Here is a 19,905-nt window from a genome sequence, read left to right as displayed (position 1 = left end):
ACATAGTGAGAGGCAGATAAAATTGTATGTATGCTATCAAAATGGATTATGTGATTCGCAGACGAACATGTAATGGCCAAGTTGCAAGCTTCCAATATTCAAGTTTTGCCCTTAACTTTACTAGCACCCAATCAGTTTGTTGTGAACGGGTGAGTCCCCAGCCTAGAGGATAACCAAGATGTCGAATGAATTGAGAAGCGGACAATTTCCCCAGGCCACAGAAGGTTGTGCCATTCCTGTGCATGTAACGGCAGCAATTTTGATTTCTGAAAATTTACCCGAAGGCCAGCAGCCAATCCATATTTAGAAAGAGCATGCATAATCATGGACAGATCAGCCCGAGTATTTTTTGGAGTAAAGAATATATCATCAGCATATGCCTAAGCAATCATGCTGCAACTGCCAAGAATCTCCAAACCGTGCAACTGGTCAGTGTCCAAGAGGTGATCCAGATATTGAAGCAGTGGATGAGTGGCTATGGCAAACAGTAAAGCACTCAGGGGACATCCTTGCCTGACATAGCAAGCAAGAGTCCAGGATGGAGAAATATCTCCTGAAAGTATGCAGGCAGCTTCACTATCTTGATATAGCCAATTGATGAGTTGCTGCATTTTTATGCCAAAACCCAATGCTTGAATAGTCGATGAAATAAAATCCCACTGAACAGTATCAAAGGCTTTGGCAATATTAACTTGCAATAACAAAACATCCTGCTGTGTGTATTTGGCATATTCAATTCCAATATAGGCATTAGCAATGTTATCTGTGATATGCCTACGCGGGACAAAGCCATACTGAGCACGATGCAACCCATCATGTAAAAACCCCTTTAGCCGATCAACAATCATTTTGATAGTGACTTTGTAAATTACGGGCATAAGAGTGATAGGTCTCCAGTCTGCCAAAGACTCACAAATTTGTTTTTTGGGAAGGAGTTTAACAAGACCTCTCTTCCATGTGTCCGGCATTTTCTGATTTTGCCACGCAGCATTCACCATATATAGCAATGAATGCTTCAAAATAGGCCAGTATGTGAGAAAAAACTCGATTGTTAAACCATCTCATCCTAGGGATTTCCATCTGCCACATGATTTGATCGCATCTGACAGTTCCCTCTCTCACACACACACACGCACACACACACACATACATACATATATACATACATATACACATATATACATACATATATACATATACATATGTATACATATATACATACATATACACATATACATATATACATACATATATATATACATATGTATACATATATACATACATATACACATATACACATACACACACACATATACATATATACATACATATATACATACATACACATATATACATACATATATACATATACATATGTATACATATATATATGTATATATCTATATACATATATATATGTATATATGTGTGTGTGTATGTGTGTGTGTGTGTGTGTGTATGTGAGACTATGGATGACTGGAGACCAATCACTTTGATGCCGGTGATATACAAACTGATCGCCAAAATGTTGGTACATCAGATAAAGGATATCCTTCATGATGGACTTCATCCCAGGCAATATGGTTTTGTTCCAAGACCGGCACATACATGACAATATCACTAACACTCTTATTGCAATGGAATATGCTAAATATTCAGATCAAGATGTGTTGGTCATGCAGGTAGATGTGGCGAAGGCGTTTGATACAGTACAGTGGGATTATGTCTCTCAAATCATGCAAAAACTTGGTTTTGGGCCAAAGCTATCTAATGTCATATATTGGCTTTATTCAAATTCTACTGCACAATGCTTTATAGGGAAACATTTGTCTGAGTCTTGGACTCTCGAGCGTTCGGTTCGACAAGGATGTCCTCTCAGTGCCTTGCTTTATGCCATCGCTTCACATCCTTTGCTTCTTTATATGGACCACATGGTTGATACTGGACAGCTAGAGGGGCTTCAGATTTCTGGTTCACGACCCTTCATAGCGCAGGCCTATGCAGATGATTCTTTCTTCATGCTAAAGAACAGTCCATTGGAGATTCGCCTCTTAATGGATACCCTTTCAGATTTTGGGTTGGCAGCTGGTCTTAAAATTAATTTTCAGAAATCAAAACTCTTGCCTCTCAAGCTTTGTGATTGGCATGCTATTCTGTGGCCAGGCCAGATTATTCAACCGGAAAATATAGTAAGACATTTGGGTTATCCTATTGGCTGGAAAATCAGTAATAAGCAACAAATGTCGTGGGTGTTCAACAAAATTCAGGACAAATTACAATATTGGAAGATTTCCACATGGCCTCTGCATGTACGGCTTCGAATTGTCCAGTCTATTGTTCTAGCTTAGGTCCAGTTCTACCTTCCTCTATTACATTGGTCATCTCGAGATCTCTCATCTTTTATGTCTCAAGCCATGGAGATTTTTTGGAAAACCAAGCTTCATAAAAAAGCTTTACGGTTGCTCAAAATGGACTTGCTTTGCTCACCCAGAATGCATGGTGATTTGAATATAATAAACATCAAATATCATGTGTTGGCAAGAAAGATCACTATGCTCAAAACATTCTTTCAACAAGAGCAGCCTTGGTCTATTATGTTAGCAATTTTGTGTGGTCAGATGCGCACACATGCTTATGGACATTGGATAGTAGATCCATCGGAAGTAGTACTTGGAAAATTTCAAGGTAAAATCCCTGGTTGTCCATTTTCTAATTCCTTGATTCAGGATTGGAAGCAAGTACTCTCTCACATCAAATGGTCTCCTCATCCTGCTTCTCTAGCATCTTCACTCAGATTGGAGAGTATTCATTGGAGTGCTGTGTTTTCCTCTCCCCTTGCTGTTCAACAACCCATCAGAGCTTACAATCTTATGAAAATGGGTATCCGTTTCATTGATGACGTTGTAGATATGCAAGGAAATATTCTCCCTTTTCCAGCAGCATGTAGACAATACAACCTTGCAATGCATCATAGACCTATTTGGAAAGCTATTGCTGATCTCCTACTTCCTCTGGTTCCGATTCCGACATTGAATGACAGTGACAGGCTTCAAGATTGGCACCTTCAGTCTTCAAGTCCAAGCATTTCTTCTAAGCCTTTGCAGTCATTGACATCTATACAGGCTTATAGATTAATATTACCTCCTCCTTGGATTGCCCATCATGCTAATTCTTTATGGCATCTGAACAAATCATTAGCCTGGTGGAAAGGAAGATTGCAAATGATATGGAAGTTGAAAATGCCATTGAAGCAAAGACTATTCCTATGGAGATGTATTGTTGGTATTCTTCCAGTGGGAGTGAAATTGGCTAAACGACGAATAGCTTCACCTCTCTGTCCAAGATGTCACCTTGCATCGGAGAGTATTCCGCATTTATTGTGGTTTTGTTCATATTCCAGAGACCTTCTAGATAGAATCTCCTATTTTTTATCTCTCAGATTTCCAGCACACCGGTTCTACAGGTTCTTCTGGATGTATGGCAAACTATCAGCTTCTTTATCACAGTATTCTCTCTTCTTCCACTGGATCAGATACTGGGCCTTATGGACCCTCTGGCTGCAGCGCATCCAAGCATATCTGAATTCTCCTCTTCAGCATCCTTATGAGTTTTTCAGAGCCTCATTAAGGCAGTCTTTATATGATGCCTTACATGAGGAAGATTTGGATGTTTCTTGTATTCAACTTTTCTTTTACTGTTTCTGATGGATAGGGCTGTAGCTCTATTTTGAGCACGGCTTGGATGTAAATGAATGTTTTATAATATAAGTATCTTGGTTTTACAAAAAAAAAAAAAAAGTGTGTGTGTATACATATATGTGTATATATATATATACATACATACACACATATATACATATACATATACATATGTATACATATATGCATACATATATACATATATACATACATATATACATATGTATGTATATATGTATATATATGTATATACATATATATACATATATACATACATATGTATATATGTATGTATATATGTATATATGTATGCATATATGTATACATATGTATGTATATATGTATATGTGTATATATGTATATATGTATATAGAGAGAGAGAGGGAGAGAGAGATGTATCATGTAATATCTAACTATATAGGCTATATACTGCAAAATCATAGAGTATATATTTGTATATTCATATTTATATTATTGTTTTTTTAACTAACATGTTTTTTTCAAGCATCTCTAATAGCTTTCAATTTTCCCCAGATGAAATGGTTCTAGAAGAAGCACCTGAATGGTGTTTCTAGGCAAAACTCTAGAAACGTTTCTTGTGACTCTGTGTGGGACTATGGAGAACGTTGTCAGACTTAAGATGGCTGAAATCCTCACCCACAATACATGAGTCTACATCCAAGAGAAGAATCGATAACAGCCTCTAAAAAGCATCCTTCTTAAAAAGAATAAGCCAGCATAGCCTTCTACTCTAACCCGGATTGCTCTACCTACGATGAGTTCGCCATGGTCGAAGATCTCATGGGTCAAAGTCGCTCACGACAAATACACAGACACTGCGGCCAGCTATTGCAAACCAGATGGAGTCAGCTCTGTCGAAAAGGAGACTCTCTCTTCTTTACATCTTTGCCAACAAAAGCATGTGGCCCTAGGGCATCATTATATCTACCACCCCCCTACCTTCAAGATCACTGAAAAGCTTCTAGATGAGAATCAGCCTCTTTGAATGCTACCTACCTCAATCATGGATGCCGTGCACATTGCAACTTACTATGGTACAAATGTTTAATAAAGAAGAATATGCTCTCAATCTTTTGAGGGAGGAATCAGTAGCACTTCTCTAGGCCACATGCTCACAAGTCATATATCTACACTTAACTGTCTAGCAGTTGCATCCATGATCCGCAATCCTGCAGGTCCAAAAACAACCTATTACCCATCAACCTCAAGGTAGTCAAGAGACAAACCCATCCAGGTCTGTAGGAATACTATCAAAACCTACCTTAAGTGAGCCTCCTACAAAGATTAACAATGTGTACTCGTCCCATTGGACCAAGCCAAATTGGTGCCAACCAAACATCATCACATCAAAGAGGAAGTGTCACTCGTCTGTGCTAGAAGCAAAAGGGGAAAACTAATGAGTGTGCATAACTGATTGCCCACTGCACCCATCTGTCCTCTCTCTTTTTTTTTGTGAAACCAAGATACTTATATTATGAAACATTCATTTACATCCGGGCAGTGCTCAAAAGAGAGCTAAAGCCCTATCCATCCGAAGCAGTAAAAGAAAAGTTGAATACAAGAAACATCCAAATCTTCCTCATGTAAGGCATCGTATAAAGACTACCGTAATGAGGCTCTGAAGAACTCATAAGGATGCTAAAGGGGAGAATTCAGAAATGCTTGATTGCGCTGCAGCCAGAGGGTCCATAAGGCCCAGTATCTGATCCAGTGGAAGAAGAGAGAATACTGTGACAAAGAAGCTGATAGTTTGCCATACATCCAGAAAAACCTGTAGAACCTGTGTGCTGGAAATCTGAGAGATAAGAAATAGGAGATTCTGTCTAGAAGGTCTCTGGAATATAAACAAAACCACAATAAATGCGGAATACTCTCAGATGTAAGGTGACATTTTGGACAAAGAGGTGAAGCTATCCGTCTTTGAGCCAATTTCACTCCCACTGGAAGAATAACCAACAATACATCTCCATAGAAAGAGTCGTTGCTTCAATGGCATTTTCAACTTCCATATCAATTGTAATTTTTTTTTCCACCAGGCTAATGATTTGTCCAGATGCCATAGAGAATTAGCATGATGGGCAATCCAGGGAGGAGGTAATATCAATCGATAAGCCTGTATAGAAGTCAATAACTGCAAAGGCCTTGAGGATATGCTTGGACTTGAAGACTGAAGGTGCCAATCTTGAAGCCTGTCTCTGACATTCAATGTCAGAATCGGAACCAGAGGGAGTAGGAGATCAGCAATAGCTTTCCAAATAGGTCTATGATGCATCCCCAGATTGTATTGTTGACATGCTACTGGAAAAGTGAGAATATTTCCTTGCATATCTACCACGTCATCAATGAATCGGATACCCAATTTCATAAGATTGTAAGCTCTGATGGGTTGTTGAACAGCAAGGGGAGAGGAAAACACAGCACTCCAATGAATACTTTCCAATTTGAGTGAAGAAGCTATAGAAGCAGGATGAGGAGACCATTTGATGTGAGAGAGTACTTGCTTCCAGTCCTGAATCAAGGAATTAGAAAATGGACAACCAGGGATTTTACCTTGAAATTTTCCAAGTACTACTTCCGATGGATCAACTAGCCAATGTCCATAAGCCTTTGTGCTCATCTGACCACACAAAATTGCCAACATGATAGACCAAGGCTGCTCTTGTTGAAAAAATGTCTTGAGCATAGTGATCTTTCTTGCCAACACATGATATTTGATGTTTATTATATTCAAACCACCATGCATTCTTGGTGAGCAAAGCAAGTCCATTTTGAGCAACCGTAAAGCTTTTTTATGATGCTTAGTTTTCCAAAAAATCTCCATGGCTTGAGACATAAAAGATGTGAGATCTCGAGATGACCAATGTAATAGAGGAAGGTAGAACTGGACATAAGCTAGAACAATAGACTGGACAATTCGAAGCCGTACATGCAGAGGCCAAGTGGATATCTTCCAATATTCCAATTTGTCCTGAATTTTGTTTGACACCCATGACATTTGTTTCTTATTGCTGATTTTCCAGCCAATAGGATAGCCCAAATGTCTTACTATGTTTTCCGGATGAATAATCTGGCCTGGCCACAGGATAGCATGCCAGTCACAATGCTTGAGAGGCAAGAGTTTTGATTTCTGAAAATTAATTTTAAGACCAGCCGCCAACCCAAAATCTGAAAGGGTATCCATCAAGAGGCGAATCTCCAATGGACTGTTCTTTGGCATGAAGAATGAATCATCTGCATAGGCCTGTGCAATGAAGGGTCGTGAACCAGAAATCTGAAGCCCCTCTAGCTGTCCAGTATCAACCATGTGATCCATATAAAGAAGCAAAAGATGTGAAGCGATGGCATAAAGCAAAGCACTGAGAGGGCATCCCTGTCGAACTGAACGTTCGAGAGTCCAAGACTCAGACAAATGATTCCCTATAAAGCATTATGCAGTGGAATTTGAGTAAAGCCAATATATGACATTAACTAGCTTTGGCCCAAAACCAAGTTTTAACATGATTTGAGAGACATAATCCCACTGTACTACTGTATCAAATGCCTTCGCCACATCCACCTGCATGACCAACACATCTTGATCTGAATATTTTGCATATTCCATTGCGATGAGAGTGTTAGAGATATTGTCATGTATGTGCCATTTTGGAACAAAACCATATTGCCTGGGATGAAGTCCATCATAAAGGATATCCTTTATCCGGTGTACCAACATTTTGGCAATCAGTTTGTATATGACCGGCATCAAAGTGATGGGCCTCCAGTCATCCATAGTCTCACATAGAGGTTTTTTGGGCACAAGCTTAACCAGACCATGCTTCCAAGCTAAGGGAAGATGTTGATGCGGCCAGGCTACATTAATAAACTGCAAAATTAGACCCTTCAATTCAGGCCAAAAGGCTTCAAAAAATTCAACCGTCAGACCATCCCAGCCAGGGGATTTATGTTTATCCAAATGCTTAAGGGCTTCATCCAATTCATCATCTGAAAAAGACATTTCCAGCATTGAGGCTTTTTGCAAGGAGACAATAGGAGAAACAAGCTCAGTAAATCTGTTACGAGCCAATGCAACCTGAGGTGTAGAAGAAGATGGCTGAGAAAAAAGAAGCTGAAAATGATCCAAACATTGTTTTTCTAGCTGAGAGAGAGACTAGGTCCAAAGACAATCTGTTTTCCTGACCCTCATGATAGATTGGCTTTGTCTATGTGCATGTAAGTTCCGAAAAAAAGATTTAGAGGAACAGCCCTTATCTAGCATAGGTTTAACTCTGGCCCTGATCTGCCATTTGGACAGCTTGCGTTTATCATTGGCATCAATTATGGAAGAAGCACAAGACAATAAATGCTGCTCAGAAGCAGATAGAGATCTTTGATGACTAATCTGTACCAAATACTGCTTGTATGATTTTGCCCACTGGATATGCTGTCTGGTTTCTGCCATGTACCATCTTCCATATTCCTTAATGACATTTTGAATACGATGTATGAAAGAGGTCCAAGCAAAGTCCAGATCCTCCTGAGCATGGGATAGCAATGGCCTGCAAGCCAGTCTGATCATATGCTGAAATTTTTCATGAGAAAGATATAATTGATTGACCTGTAAATTTCTGACTGAAGAGAGCTGCAAGTCATCCAGAGGGATACCAAAAGAAAGGGTGAGCCAAAGTGGGGTGTGATCAGATAATTGTTGTGAATAATCAATCCACATCTGACATGTATATTCATCATATTGCTGAGCATGAATGAGATAATATCTATCAAGCCGGGCCCAATATTCCGTAAAAGCATTATGATGATATGTAAATCCCATAACTGAAGGGTGAGTTGCTGTCCATAAATCTGCAAATTGAAGTGATGATGTCATATGTTCCCATTGCTGGATTTCAGAGGGCAGCATATGGGATTTATGAGTGGTATTGTCCTTCCAGTGAGGAGAATTGTTGAAATCACCACAAAGTAGAGCATTAGAGAACCAAGGATATTGCCTTATGGAGTTCCACATTTGAGCTCTGGAAGCTGAATTTTGAGAGGCATACAAAGATCCTATTTCAAAAATCTCTCCATTCATCATACATTGGATAATCATCCATCGTCCACCAAGATCATTATATGCTATCCAGGGTTGCAAATCATGTCTGGCTAAAATGCACAGCCCAGAGAATTGTTCAGATCCTGAATAAAATATATCATATCCAAAAAAAAACCCATGCTGGCCAGCAAAAAAATGATGATTATGCTCTTGCAGACACACAACATACGGATGAGTTGTATTTATATAATGCCAAAGAAGCCTCCATTTATTCTGGTTGCAGAGGCCCTGTATATTATAGGAAAAACATTTAAGAGAAGCACGTATATACAAGAGATGATCGGTCCTCCAAAAGAACGGGAGGCCTCAAGCCTCTGCCATTGCCACAGGGTCTTGCTGACCCTCAGCATCCAATTCCCTGATAATATCGTCTTCTTCACAAAGGGGAAGACCCTTCTTGACTGCATTAACCCATGCCTTTGAAATGGGGTTGCTTGAAGAGGTAGAAGATTGTCCTGGAGAAGGAGCAGAGGCATCCCAATTACGAGATTGGAGAGGTCTTTGTTTGAGAGGCACCGTCTTCTTTGCAGTCTGCCATCCCTCATGAGAAGATGAATTATTTTCCCCTAACTTGCTTTTTCCTTTATCCTTATTTTGAGCTGAATTGGCCTGGCTCCCTGTATGAACTGAAGGCTTTGCTCCTTTAGCTTCAATCTTTTCCACATATGTCTTCTGACCTCCTTTATTAGATGGCAGAGGAATAGCTGCTGGAGGAGGTGGATGAAGGATAGAGGGACACTCCGAAGCAAGGTGCCCTAACTTGTGGCAAGAAAAACAAGCTCCAGCAAAAATGCCCCATTTTAAAGTGAAATATTTCTTTCCCAAATTAACACCCTCAATCTCAACTGCAATAGAGGAGGGGGTGGGTCTATCAGTATCCCATAAGATGCAAAAACGATTTTTATTACCTGTGGGACGAGGGGGACAGATCACTTGTCCCAATGTCATAGCTAAACCTGGAAGCTCTGTTCTCATATAATCTGGAAAATCAACCACTTCAACCCATACAAGGCAATGATGCTTGATGAGGTTCTGATAGTCCTTATTAGGGGACCAGGGCATGATATGCACCATCTGGCGACCAAAAAATAAAGGAGACATTTCCAACATCTTTTGCTTTGTCAAAGCATCCAAAAGATGAACTTCATAAAATCCTCGAGAGGCAAAATAGACTCCTTCTACATAGCATCCACCTAGGAGAGAATTCACCCATTGTCCCACATCATTAGCACAGGGAATTTTTCCTGGGAAAAAGATGATAACTGCAGTTTGAGAGAGCTTCTTCAAAGGATGCACAAGAGATGGCAGCTTCATTTTGTAAGTGAGTTCTGGAGCAGGTTGAATCCATTCCCTTCTACTTTGTTGAAAATCATCATTCAGCATATCAAACACATAGGAAGCATCTTCAGAAGGAGCTATGGGGGAAGAGGTGTCCCTTGATTGTCTTTTGGGTTCAGGAGAGAGGGCTCTCGACATAGTACTTGTTTGCTTCTGCCATGGAGGCTAAGGGATTCAACAGATATCAAATATAGAAATTCGGAAAGGGCACAAAGAAGGGCTGGCAGGCTGTACGGACGCTGGACTGAAGCACTGTACGGACGCACGAAGAAACTGACAGAACTGTACGGACAGATTGAGAGGTTGCAGGAAAGGAACTGACAAACTGTACGGGACTGCTGACAGGCTGTACGGGACAACAGACAGTCTGTACGGAAGATTTAACGACTGTACGGGAACTAGTACGAGGACAGTACGGACGGGAAAATTTGACGACTGTACGGGAACAGTACGGACGGACTGTACGAACTTTGGGAAGGAAGACTGCAGGTAAGAACTGTCGTGCAGGGTTGAATGGAGCCGCGATGGTAAGGTAGCCTGACGCAAAAGCCGTACGGGAACCGTACGACGGCCGTACGGAGGTACGGACAAAAAGGCAGGCGCCAAACGATCTCGGACGACGCTGATCAGCAAGCACTCAGACCTGGCTGATGCACACACACACACCACACACGCTCACACACACACACACTATACGCCTCACACACACCACACACACACACACACACACCCCACACACATACACACATCATGATCACATCTGTCCTCCCTCACATGATCACTATTGGATGAAGGCAGTCACGTGTATGTCCATGTAATTCTGATGACCTGGGTGCTTTAAATCCTGCGGGACCAGTTGGCTTGGTCAAGGGTGGGGATTATCGCTATATTCTTGGCTCATGACAGACCATGTCAAACCTCAGATTTGAAGCAGTGCAACAGGTTGTTCATCAAATAGCAATGCCAATCTCATTAAAGCTCAAATCTTTGGCAAGCCTTAGGCTCCTCTTAGCCTCCGTATGTGCAGAGGGTGAGCTTGATAAAAGAACAGCCTATTTCATCATCTTTCACTTCCACCTCAGTGACCAGTCCATGGTCTGCTATGAGGTCATTCAATAGAAACAAGAAAGTGAAATCTCTTTGGCTTCCACGTTGAGGCCAATAAAGAGTGCTTCACAACAAGTGCTCAGAGATCCTTTCATGCTGCAAATCCCACAGGTACTCAGAAATTCCAATGTGGGCTTCTCAGCTGTAGCTGGCACTCCTTTTCCCATTAACTGGCACATTTTCAATCATGCTTTTAGTGATGGTAATCTTTTGACCTTGATAGACTATTTGTCCCTCCTTTACATTCACCTTCTCACATGCATCAAGTACCAGAGTACTGGCAAGGCACTGCTAGATTCTAATACATGCAGACCAATTTGACTCCATCCAATCTGCATTCTGAATATGGGCAGCATCCTGTCAACTAAGTTGCAGGGAACTGAAAGGAGCTCTCATCACCACAAGAGAAATGTCTGTACATAATGCTCTTGCACTAATGAAGCCACTTCTGGCCATCGCCAAGGCTGCTGCTCTCCACCATCAGACTGCTTGCTGCGACCTCATTTAATACCACACTGTCTGAATCTAATCAACCTATTGAATGTCACTTCCATCATCTACACCAGCACTAACTACCAAGACATTGCTCATAATACTGTCAATAATTTTATTAGTCTTCATGACAGATACTCTTGCCCAGCTTATGGATCGATATACTACAGCTCCAAGTACTCAACTGGTTTGATCTTTGAAGGTATTTTGAGGCTGCACTGCAGCAGTATGAAGCCAGCAACTCAAGCCTATAAATGGCCCATTCCCCTTCGTTGGCTGCTCATATGTGCTGGTCCTTCCCCAGCCCATTGACCCACTGTATGGACTCATAAATGGGCTGATACAAGCCCTTATGCTAGCCCTATATGTGGGCTTACTGTCAGCCTAATTCCTGACCAGGGTGGACACTGGGCTGCCCACAAATCAATCCAGGGACTGTTCTCTCCTGCCCATGTGGCAGCCAGTTTGCTACCCACATGGCAGCTTCATTCCAGCCCTCTCTTTCCCATCCCCTGCTGCATGTCAACCTCCCCCATGCCCTTCTCATGTACGGGCTTGCAAGTGGGGAGGTAACCCTATGATTCGAAGAGGTTGAAGATTTACATGCCGCTGAAGAGTTCTGACACATGCAAACTGACACACACATGCAAGACAACCTAAGAAAAACTTTGCAACCTTTGTCGGAAGCCTTTTTTGAAGAAGGATTTGAAGTAGAAGACTTTGACGCATTATGGGAAAGTATCATACCCATCAGATATTTGTGGGTATGATCATTTTGAAGTGGTGACCTCTGCTTGGAAATATGCAATGAAAGGTTCTATCAAACTCAACTCATTTCCTCCCAGAATTCATACTCCTCCAGGTACGTCAAAGGAACAGAGACCAGGAAATCCATGAAACAAATAGAATGTAAATGCCCCAAAATTCCAGAAACTGGCATGTTTCCTCCCACATTAAAAGATTTTGAGCTCATATGGAATCGTCAAGGGGCATCCTCATACAATCATTCCAATTTGTTACATTTACCTCAATGTCCGGTATATTTTTACTAATACAGAGCCACACAAAATCTGCTTGTACACTTCCATTTCGTGCCCTTTAAAGATAACAAAAATCCCCATTAAAATAGCCTGTATACTGTTTATGATAAAAAGTTGACGCAAGGACCTGTTATTTTATCTTCTAGACAATTGCAGGTGAGCTGAATGTTACATATTCTTTGAGTAATTACGGAGAAGCTAAACATCAAGACAAAATGATAGTGCAGATCAAATGCAGTATAATAAGTCACCTTCTCAGCTTCAATGCCTGCGATTTCTGAAAAAAAAGGAAAACGAGTGTCATACAATCTAAAATCACTCTGGCTAGCATAATAAATTTATGTTTTCAAGTGGGTGCTATAATTTGAGAACCTACCACTACCTTTGCAAAAGCTTTTTTCCATGTTACAATACATTCTCCTTGTCTCCAGATGTAAGGAGTCGATTCATCTGCACACACCATATTTCAAAAGGCATACTTTCAAATGTCATCAAACTCATTTGGCTCTCTCTAGTCTGAAGATCTTTACATGCAACTGTACACCAATGTTCTAATTACCATAACCATAAAATCATAAAACTGATGCTCCTGTGATGGAAATTTGAATGCTGAAGTCGCAAGCTGAGAAGGCTGAGATGAACTGCATAGGGCATAGGCAGAAACACATGCACACTGCAAAACACACACAAAGACAAGAGACATGCACCTGTACATCTGTATGATAAATGAAGAGTAAAATTTTGTATTCTCTATACGACCCTGGATTGCACATTGTTATAATAATTCTATTGATCACAACTTACTAATCATCATGTTCGCATGTAGTTTTTAATTGTCCCTTGTTTTCTTGCAGGTGTATGCCTTTTTCAACAATTATATCCAGACATCTCGCAATGTTTGTACTTGCCAGGTTTCTTATTGAATTACCTCTTTCGACAACAGCTCTAATTGTCATGGACCTGTCTAGATTTAATTTTATCAGTAACTTGATGGGGATACTCCTTGAGCATAATTTGACCCTCTATTGGGTTATATGCATAGTTGTATCCTTGACTAGCACGATGTAGTGCATAGGTTTCTCCTCTTCCAAGACTTGGCGTTCTCTTTGCATTCAATTCGCTTTTGCATCCAATGACAGTGGGGAGAGGAAAGGTGAGGGACGGGGGAGTTGGCACAGAGACAGAGAGAGTGTGTGTGTGTGTGCGCGTGAGCCAGATCTTCCCCCCGCCCCAACCTATGGCTTGTGCCCCCCCCCTCCCCCAACATGAAGCTCACCCCCCCCCCCCCCCACCCCTAACATGTGGTGCGAGTCACATGTGCCCCCCTGTCCCCCATGTGGCTTGAGCCACATGTTGCACCCACCCACCCCCCCCCCCCCCCCCCCAAAAAAAACATGTGACTTGAGCCACATGTGCGCCCCCCCCCCCCAACATGTGGCTTGAGCCACATGTGCCACCTCCCCAACATGTGGTGTGTGTGTGTGTCGGGGGGGAGGGGGGCCTCCCACGTGACATTCAATTCACCTATTGTGTAGGCTGAAGAAACCATCTTGACAAGAAAAGCATGACGTCCCTCTATCAATCAAAGCCACCATGCCCTTAGTGATGTCACATCAAGTACATCGCATCTTGACCACCATCCTAAGCAATCACTACCAAATCCATTGAACCGTTGGATAACTCCACGGGCAGTGAGCCCATCTCCAGGTCCCCGACATCACAACAATGATAGGCCCATCCATCCTTATGTATGCCAAGCATGGTCTTATGGGTACACCTCCATGAGCTAACAGCCAGAAGAAATAGGAAATTCATTGGGTGGAGGCTAGTCCCAAGGCCGGCCCAAACCCTATTGCGTGAGGCATTTGCATTTATTGCTGAACCTCATGTGGCCCGAGCCGAAAAGTACAGCTGAAGTCGTCTACCAATGTGGGTAGTATAGGAGAAGTAGGACACCTCTACCACCTGATTTGAGTGTCTTACCCTAGATGGCTAGACGGTAGACCCACTTGCTTGGATCTTGCACCTCGCACAAGGCCTGCCCATACCGAAAGGGTTTGGGTTCAATAGTCCAGCTCTGCCCTAGTTAGCCAACTCCTCTAAACCATCTACCACTCCCCTGAGTCTAAGAACTCGTCATCCCCCGGGGGTACCTCTCTCTAACTTTGTCTAGAGTGACCCACTTGAGCCGATGCTGAAGAAGACTAGGTAGGCCTCATCATGGTCTTGCTATATCTGAGAGGAGCTCCCATACAAGAGAACAACCCAAACTAGTTCTATGGCATCTAGGGTCCTACCAAGCCTCTCACAAAAAGAGTTTGGGGTAGATGGTCCAGCTCTGCCCTAGCCAGACAACCATTCTAAGAGTGACCGAAAGTTTCAGGCTTGCATATACAGTCGAGTTGCATCCCAATCGAGGAAGTTCTGCCTAGAGACCCAGACTTGAAATCAACAGACATTAAACACATTGTGACTCCAAGATATGATGATGGCCACAGGCTATTCGATAAAATAATTGGATTTCTAGGCAAGATCAGGTTTTGCGACACTCCTCACAAGGGGAGGATTCTACCCGAACAGGAGGCATGTTGGTAGCCTGAGAGCCTATAACGTGCTACAGGGCTGTTGACACACCTTATATTCAGGCTAGCGGGAATTCCGTTTGTGTTCTGAGCTTCGCTGTTCATATGTAATTGGCAACACTGGCGGATATCCACGCCGGCAGGTGCTACTGTGTCCCCGCATTCCCGGTCATCGTTGCAGAAGAATGCCGCAGAGGCGGTGATACGGAAACAAAGCTAGCAAAAGCTTTCCGCAAAACGCACCTCCGTGTGGTGGATCTGAGGGAGATTCGGAAGACGACTCAGGCCGTCCCTATTACACACAAGCATTTGGGCGGTGGTTGTCACGGAGGAACGAAAACTAAGAGGCAACAGGTGATTGCGAGGGGAGCTGAAAGAAAACACGAAAGAGGATGGGATTGAGGGGGTTCTATGGAAAAATGGGATTGGGAAATACCGAGATGGAGAGAGGGAGCGAGTTGGTAGGCGTAGTCGATTATCATCATCAGTGTCCAAGGTTGAGAGGTGAAGGGCGAGCTGCCGAGTTGAGTGGTACCGTGAAGGCCAAAGGGAAGGATATAAAATGTATTATATGTGGTATATAGATATTGATGCTTTACTACGTGGTGGTGTTAAGGCAGTTACAACTGTTGTACATCTCGGCTTCGATCTCTTCGTTTGCAGCTCTTGATTTCATCGGCAAGAACGCTCCTCCTCATCTTGCCGATGATGCCCCAGCCCTTCATCATGTCAATCCATCCCGCCCTGCCACCTCCTTGCTACCGCCAGATCCTGACACGACATGCAACAATCATGCAACACCTTCTTCTCTGCTCAGCCTCGAACTGGAGAGCAACCTCCCAGTACTAGGCCCTTCGCTTCAGCTCAATCTGGTTCAAGCGGAATCACAACCAAATCAGGGAGCCTTGCATAATTCTGTTGACAACAGGGGAGCTGCTCAATCTTAATCGCGTAACGTAGCGGCAACTTCTGCTTGTGCGAGGAAAACAACATCAATCCAGCGAAGATACCTCACCAAAATGACAGTCGTTGTTATATTAAAATTTATCTATCCAACATTCTCGCATCATAGGAATTGAATTATATTATGGAACAAGGTGGGGATCCCCTACCTTTTGGAATGTTATTGTAGTTGGAAATCTTAGTGTGCATTATGTGTGGTCTATCCAATACGTGAATGAGGTATATGCTTGTTTGTGGGGTTGTCAAGGTTGCTCCATAAAATAAATGGTCTAAATGAGAGTCTCAAGTTGTTGGTTCTTGAATTCTAAGTTGAAGTGAAAGGAGTCCATCATGGTTTGTAAAAACATTGATTGTGGTGTTCTTTGAGAAGTATCTATGCTCTTCTATTGGCCTTGCTTTTAACAAGTTAGCACAAATCACTAAGCCCCCATTCAAAAACAATGTAAAGTAGCTTGGATAAATATTACAAAAAAATTCGGTAACTTGTAGAAGGGAAACGAAAGATAAATTGGAAGGAAAGGAAAAGAGAAAAATGTAAGCAAAGGTGAATGAATATGGGGAACAATAGATGAGTGAAGAGAGAGGGATGGCCTTCAGCAAAGGCCACGATGGCAGATGGGCAAGGTTTGTTGACTTTGGCCCGTATAGTTGTGCTTTTTTGCTATGTTGTTGTATTTGTGTGCATTCTAGTTCTATGCGATTTTGTTCGTGCTTGTGAGATTTATGCACTGGTCGGGGTAAAAATGAAGCCATGGTGGTTTGCCAAGCTATTGGTGTTGAACTAGCTGGTAAGATGGAGAATCATAGCAATGAGATAAGGATGAAGAGCAAGAGAGGTGGAGCATTGGCTTTTTAGAGGGTAGGAGGGTTGCTAGGGGTCAAGTTAAGTGGGGAAAGGAGTTAGGTTAGGTTAACGTTGTTGTTTTTTCCCCGTAGAACACGATATTAGATTGAGAGTGGCCTGCCCAAAAGTATTTATTTCAAGTTGAACCGTTGTTGGCAAGGTTCATGTAGACGAGAGAGTGGTCAATCCAGTAAATGTAGTTTGTTCTAGAACAATGTATTTGATTTCTTGGAGTTGTCCAAATGTGGTCTAGAGTGGACCCATGAATTGTTATTGGAACTACAATTAGTTGCTCCATTTGTTGAGTTGCCGCGAAGTCATTGACATTTGATTTGCTTGTACTGGAGGACATGAAGTCGATGTTGAAATCTCCCAAAATGTAAGTCTTTGTTTTGCATGGTATGGTCCGTAGATGGGATTAAAGCACTGTGATCATTGTCTTTGTCGGGCTTTTCAGGGACTTGTACACATTAATTATTATGTATTGCTGGTTGTTCTTGTGTGCAAATGTGGTTAGCAGACATTCACAGCAATTGATGTCATATATGTAACTTTCCTACCAAGATTTATGGTGTTTCTGTAAAAAGTTGCTATATCCCTAGTCCCTATTTGTTTGGCACACATGAAAACCCTGGAAGAGACAAACAATTCACCAAAGTGCTGTGTGTTTCCTACAAGCAGAGCACAGTTGCGGGGAGTATGCTTGAATTATTTTTTTGAGCGCAATGTTGTCAACTGTCATGAATTCTTGTGTGCATTGGATTAGATTTTTTGTTAAAGCACAATGTTGTTGATAATAAGACCTTGCTCGTGGTTTACTTTTTTGAAAGTATTATAGTAACTCGTGTTCAACATAAACTTATAGGTTAGCTGGCAGGGGTTGTGAAATTGATTGCTATTGTTTTATGCATATCCATGCCAATGTCATGATTTTTTATGTTGTTGCTAGCTAATTGCATTAACGAGGAGTTCACACTAATGCTCATGGATCTAGTTGTGCTTGCAAGGCTGAGTAGCTTGTTGAATTTCTATTTGTTGCTTTCTATGGTGTCTTTATTAAAATTGGAAACTTGTTGTCCAAGAAGTGTTCCTTTGAAGCAAATTGCAAATATAGCAAGCAAATCTCTCTCTAGTAGTTTTTTCAATCCTTCATCTTGTTGTAGTTGTTGAATTGCACTATCTTGGAGCGGGTTCTTCTTTTTGTAGATGTGCCTTTAGTTGCGTAGTCGCTTGCAAATGACACCAAACGACCTATTTCTAATTCGGTCCACAGCAAATGTATTTGGGGATGATGTCCTCCAAGAATATGTCAGTGCTAGATGAGTTGAGCCTCTCTAGCTGCTGCGAGCATCGAACATTTCAACTATAACATATGTTCTTCACGTGCATTTGTGTTAACTCACGGGTGGATCTTGTGAGTGGCATAGAAAGGGAGAGATAAATAGCTTGATGTGCACTAATGTGTTGTGTATTGAGAATGGCATTGTCCATGAGACGGATGCACTCGCTTGTAGGAGCATTAGATTTCAAACTATCTTGGAGAGAAGTTTTAATAGCTTCTGCTGTTGCTTTGTCTTTTGTAATATATGATGTGCATTATGTTGCCGCTCTATGTGGGTTTAGGACAAATTGAACTCTGTGTTAGCTCCCCAAATCTTTGACAATGTAGGATTGAAGTTGTTTGTGTACATGTCCTTGGGTTGCCTTCTCAATAGTATTGTTGGTTCTGTAGGAGAAGCTTGCAATGTTTGGACATATTATTCCTCAGACAAGCCGATCCCAGAGAAGAAAGAGTCCTAATCTAGTGCCAATTTTGATTCCAAGGATAGGAATGCTTTTATGCACTTTAAGTTTTTTTTGTAGTGGGCACTATCTGATATAACGTGAAAAGGCTCCAAGATAATTGTTTTTCTCATAGGGGGCATGGAAATCCAAACTTACATTGACTATACTTTTTTTCATGACTTCCTATGTTTGTGGAAAAGGAAACTTTGCCATATCCCTTGAGATGTATGTATCTATAAACGCATCCCATGGGATGCCCAAATTGGAACTACTTCTCTAAGGAGCTCTCTTGTGTATTGTACCGCATGCCCATGACTTCACAGTTGATGAGGGATAGTACATGAAATGTTTCATAGAAGATCATTTCCCTAGAGTATATGCTCATGCAAGCAAGCAATGTTTTCAATACATCAAACATACAGTGTATTTGCACCTATGGTTACGTCTATGATGATGAAAATGAGGTAATACCTCAACCACCTTGTAAAGCACTTCTCAAATGTACTAACATGCATGTGGTTACGTATTTGTATATGTCTATTAACATATACACGAATTTTCTAATTACTAATGTAGGCATAAAGTTTAATAATAGAGATCTAATAGTGAGAGAGATGTGAGCTGAGAGGCAGGGGAGTCTATCTTGAAGGTAGTCTTTAAAAACAGAGATGTCTTGATGGAATCAAGTCGTCATCTTACATGTGAAAAATAAAAATATCAACCTTGTACATCAAGAAGCCATAGAGAGACCAAAGTATTTGCATAGGTGTGATGCTATAACGAGACTCAATAATTGTGTTGCAAACAATGGGTCCATAATGTGATATTGTTGTCTTAGAAGGTGGATTGTTCATACATTCATAGATCTTGGTGATTACATTGTTGACTTTTGGGCAAGTTGTGCAAGGATGAAAAGGCAATGCAAAGAGATTCTTTAGCATCGCCTGAA

The 19,905-nt window shown here is 41.6% G+C and overlaps 1 protein-coding gene across 2 annotated transcripts in view; it reads right to left on the bottom strand.

Moving 5' to 3' along the window:
• LOC147892422 (uncharacterized) overlaps positions 1-15,921 on the bottom strand; it is a 61,120-nt gene extending 45,199 nt beyond the window's left edge. The window contains exons 1-3 of one of the 2 annotated variants that reach the window (XM_087387605.1): positions 15,801-15,921; positions 13,159-13,232; positions 13,034-13,059 (exon numbers count right to left, since the gene is read on the bottom strand). In XM_087387605.1, coding sequence (XP_087243731.1) covers positions 13,034-13,059; positions 13,159-13,232; positions 15,801-15,849 — 149 coding nt within the window. In that variant the 5' untranslated portion in view covers positions 15,850-15,921. The remainder of the gene's footprint in view (positions 1-13,033; positions 13,060-13,158; positions 13,233-15,800) is intronic. The other variant, XM_087387606.1, reaches the window with a different exon arrangement.
• Positions 15,922-19,905: the final 3,984 nt, after the last annotated feature.

This window comes from Dipteris shenzhenensis, chromosome 16 (assembly GCF_047967505.1).
Source record: "Dipteris shenzhenensis isolate YYH24624 ecotype China chromosome 16, Dip_SZ_1.0, whole genome shotgun sequence".
In the NCBI taxonomy this organism is placed as follows: domain Eukaryota; kingdom Viridiplantae; phylum Streptophyta; class Polypodiopsida; order Gleicheniales; family Dipteridaceae; genus Dipteris; species Dipteris shenzhenensis.
This window is presented reverse-complemented; position numbering and strand designations above follow the sequence as displayed.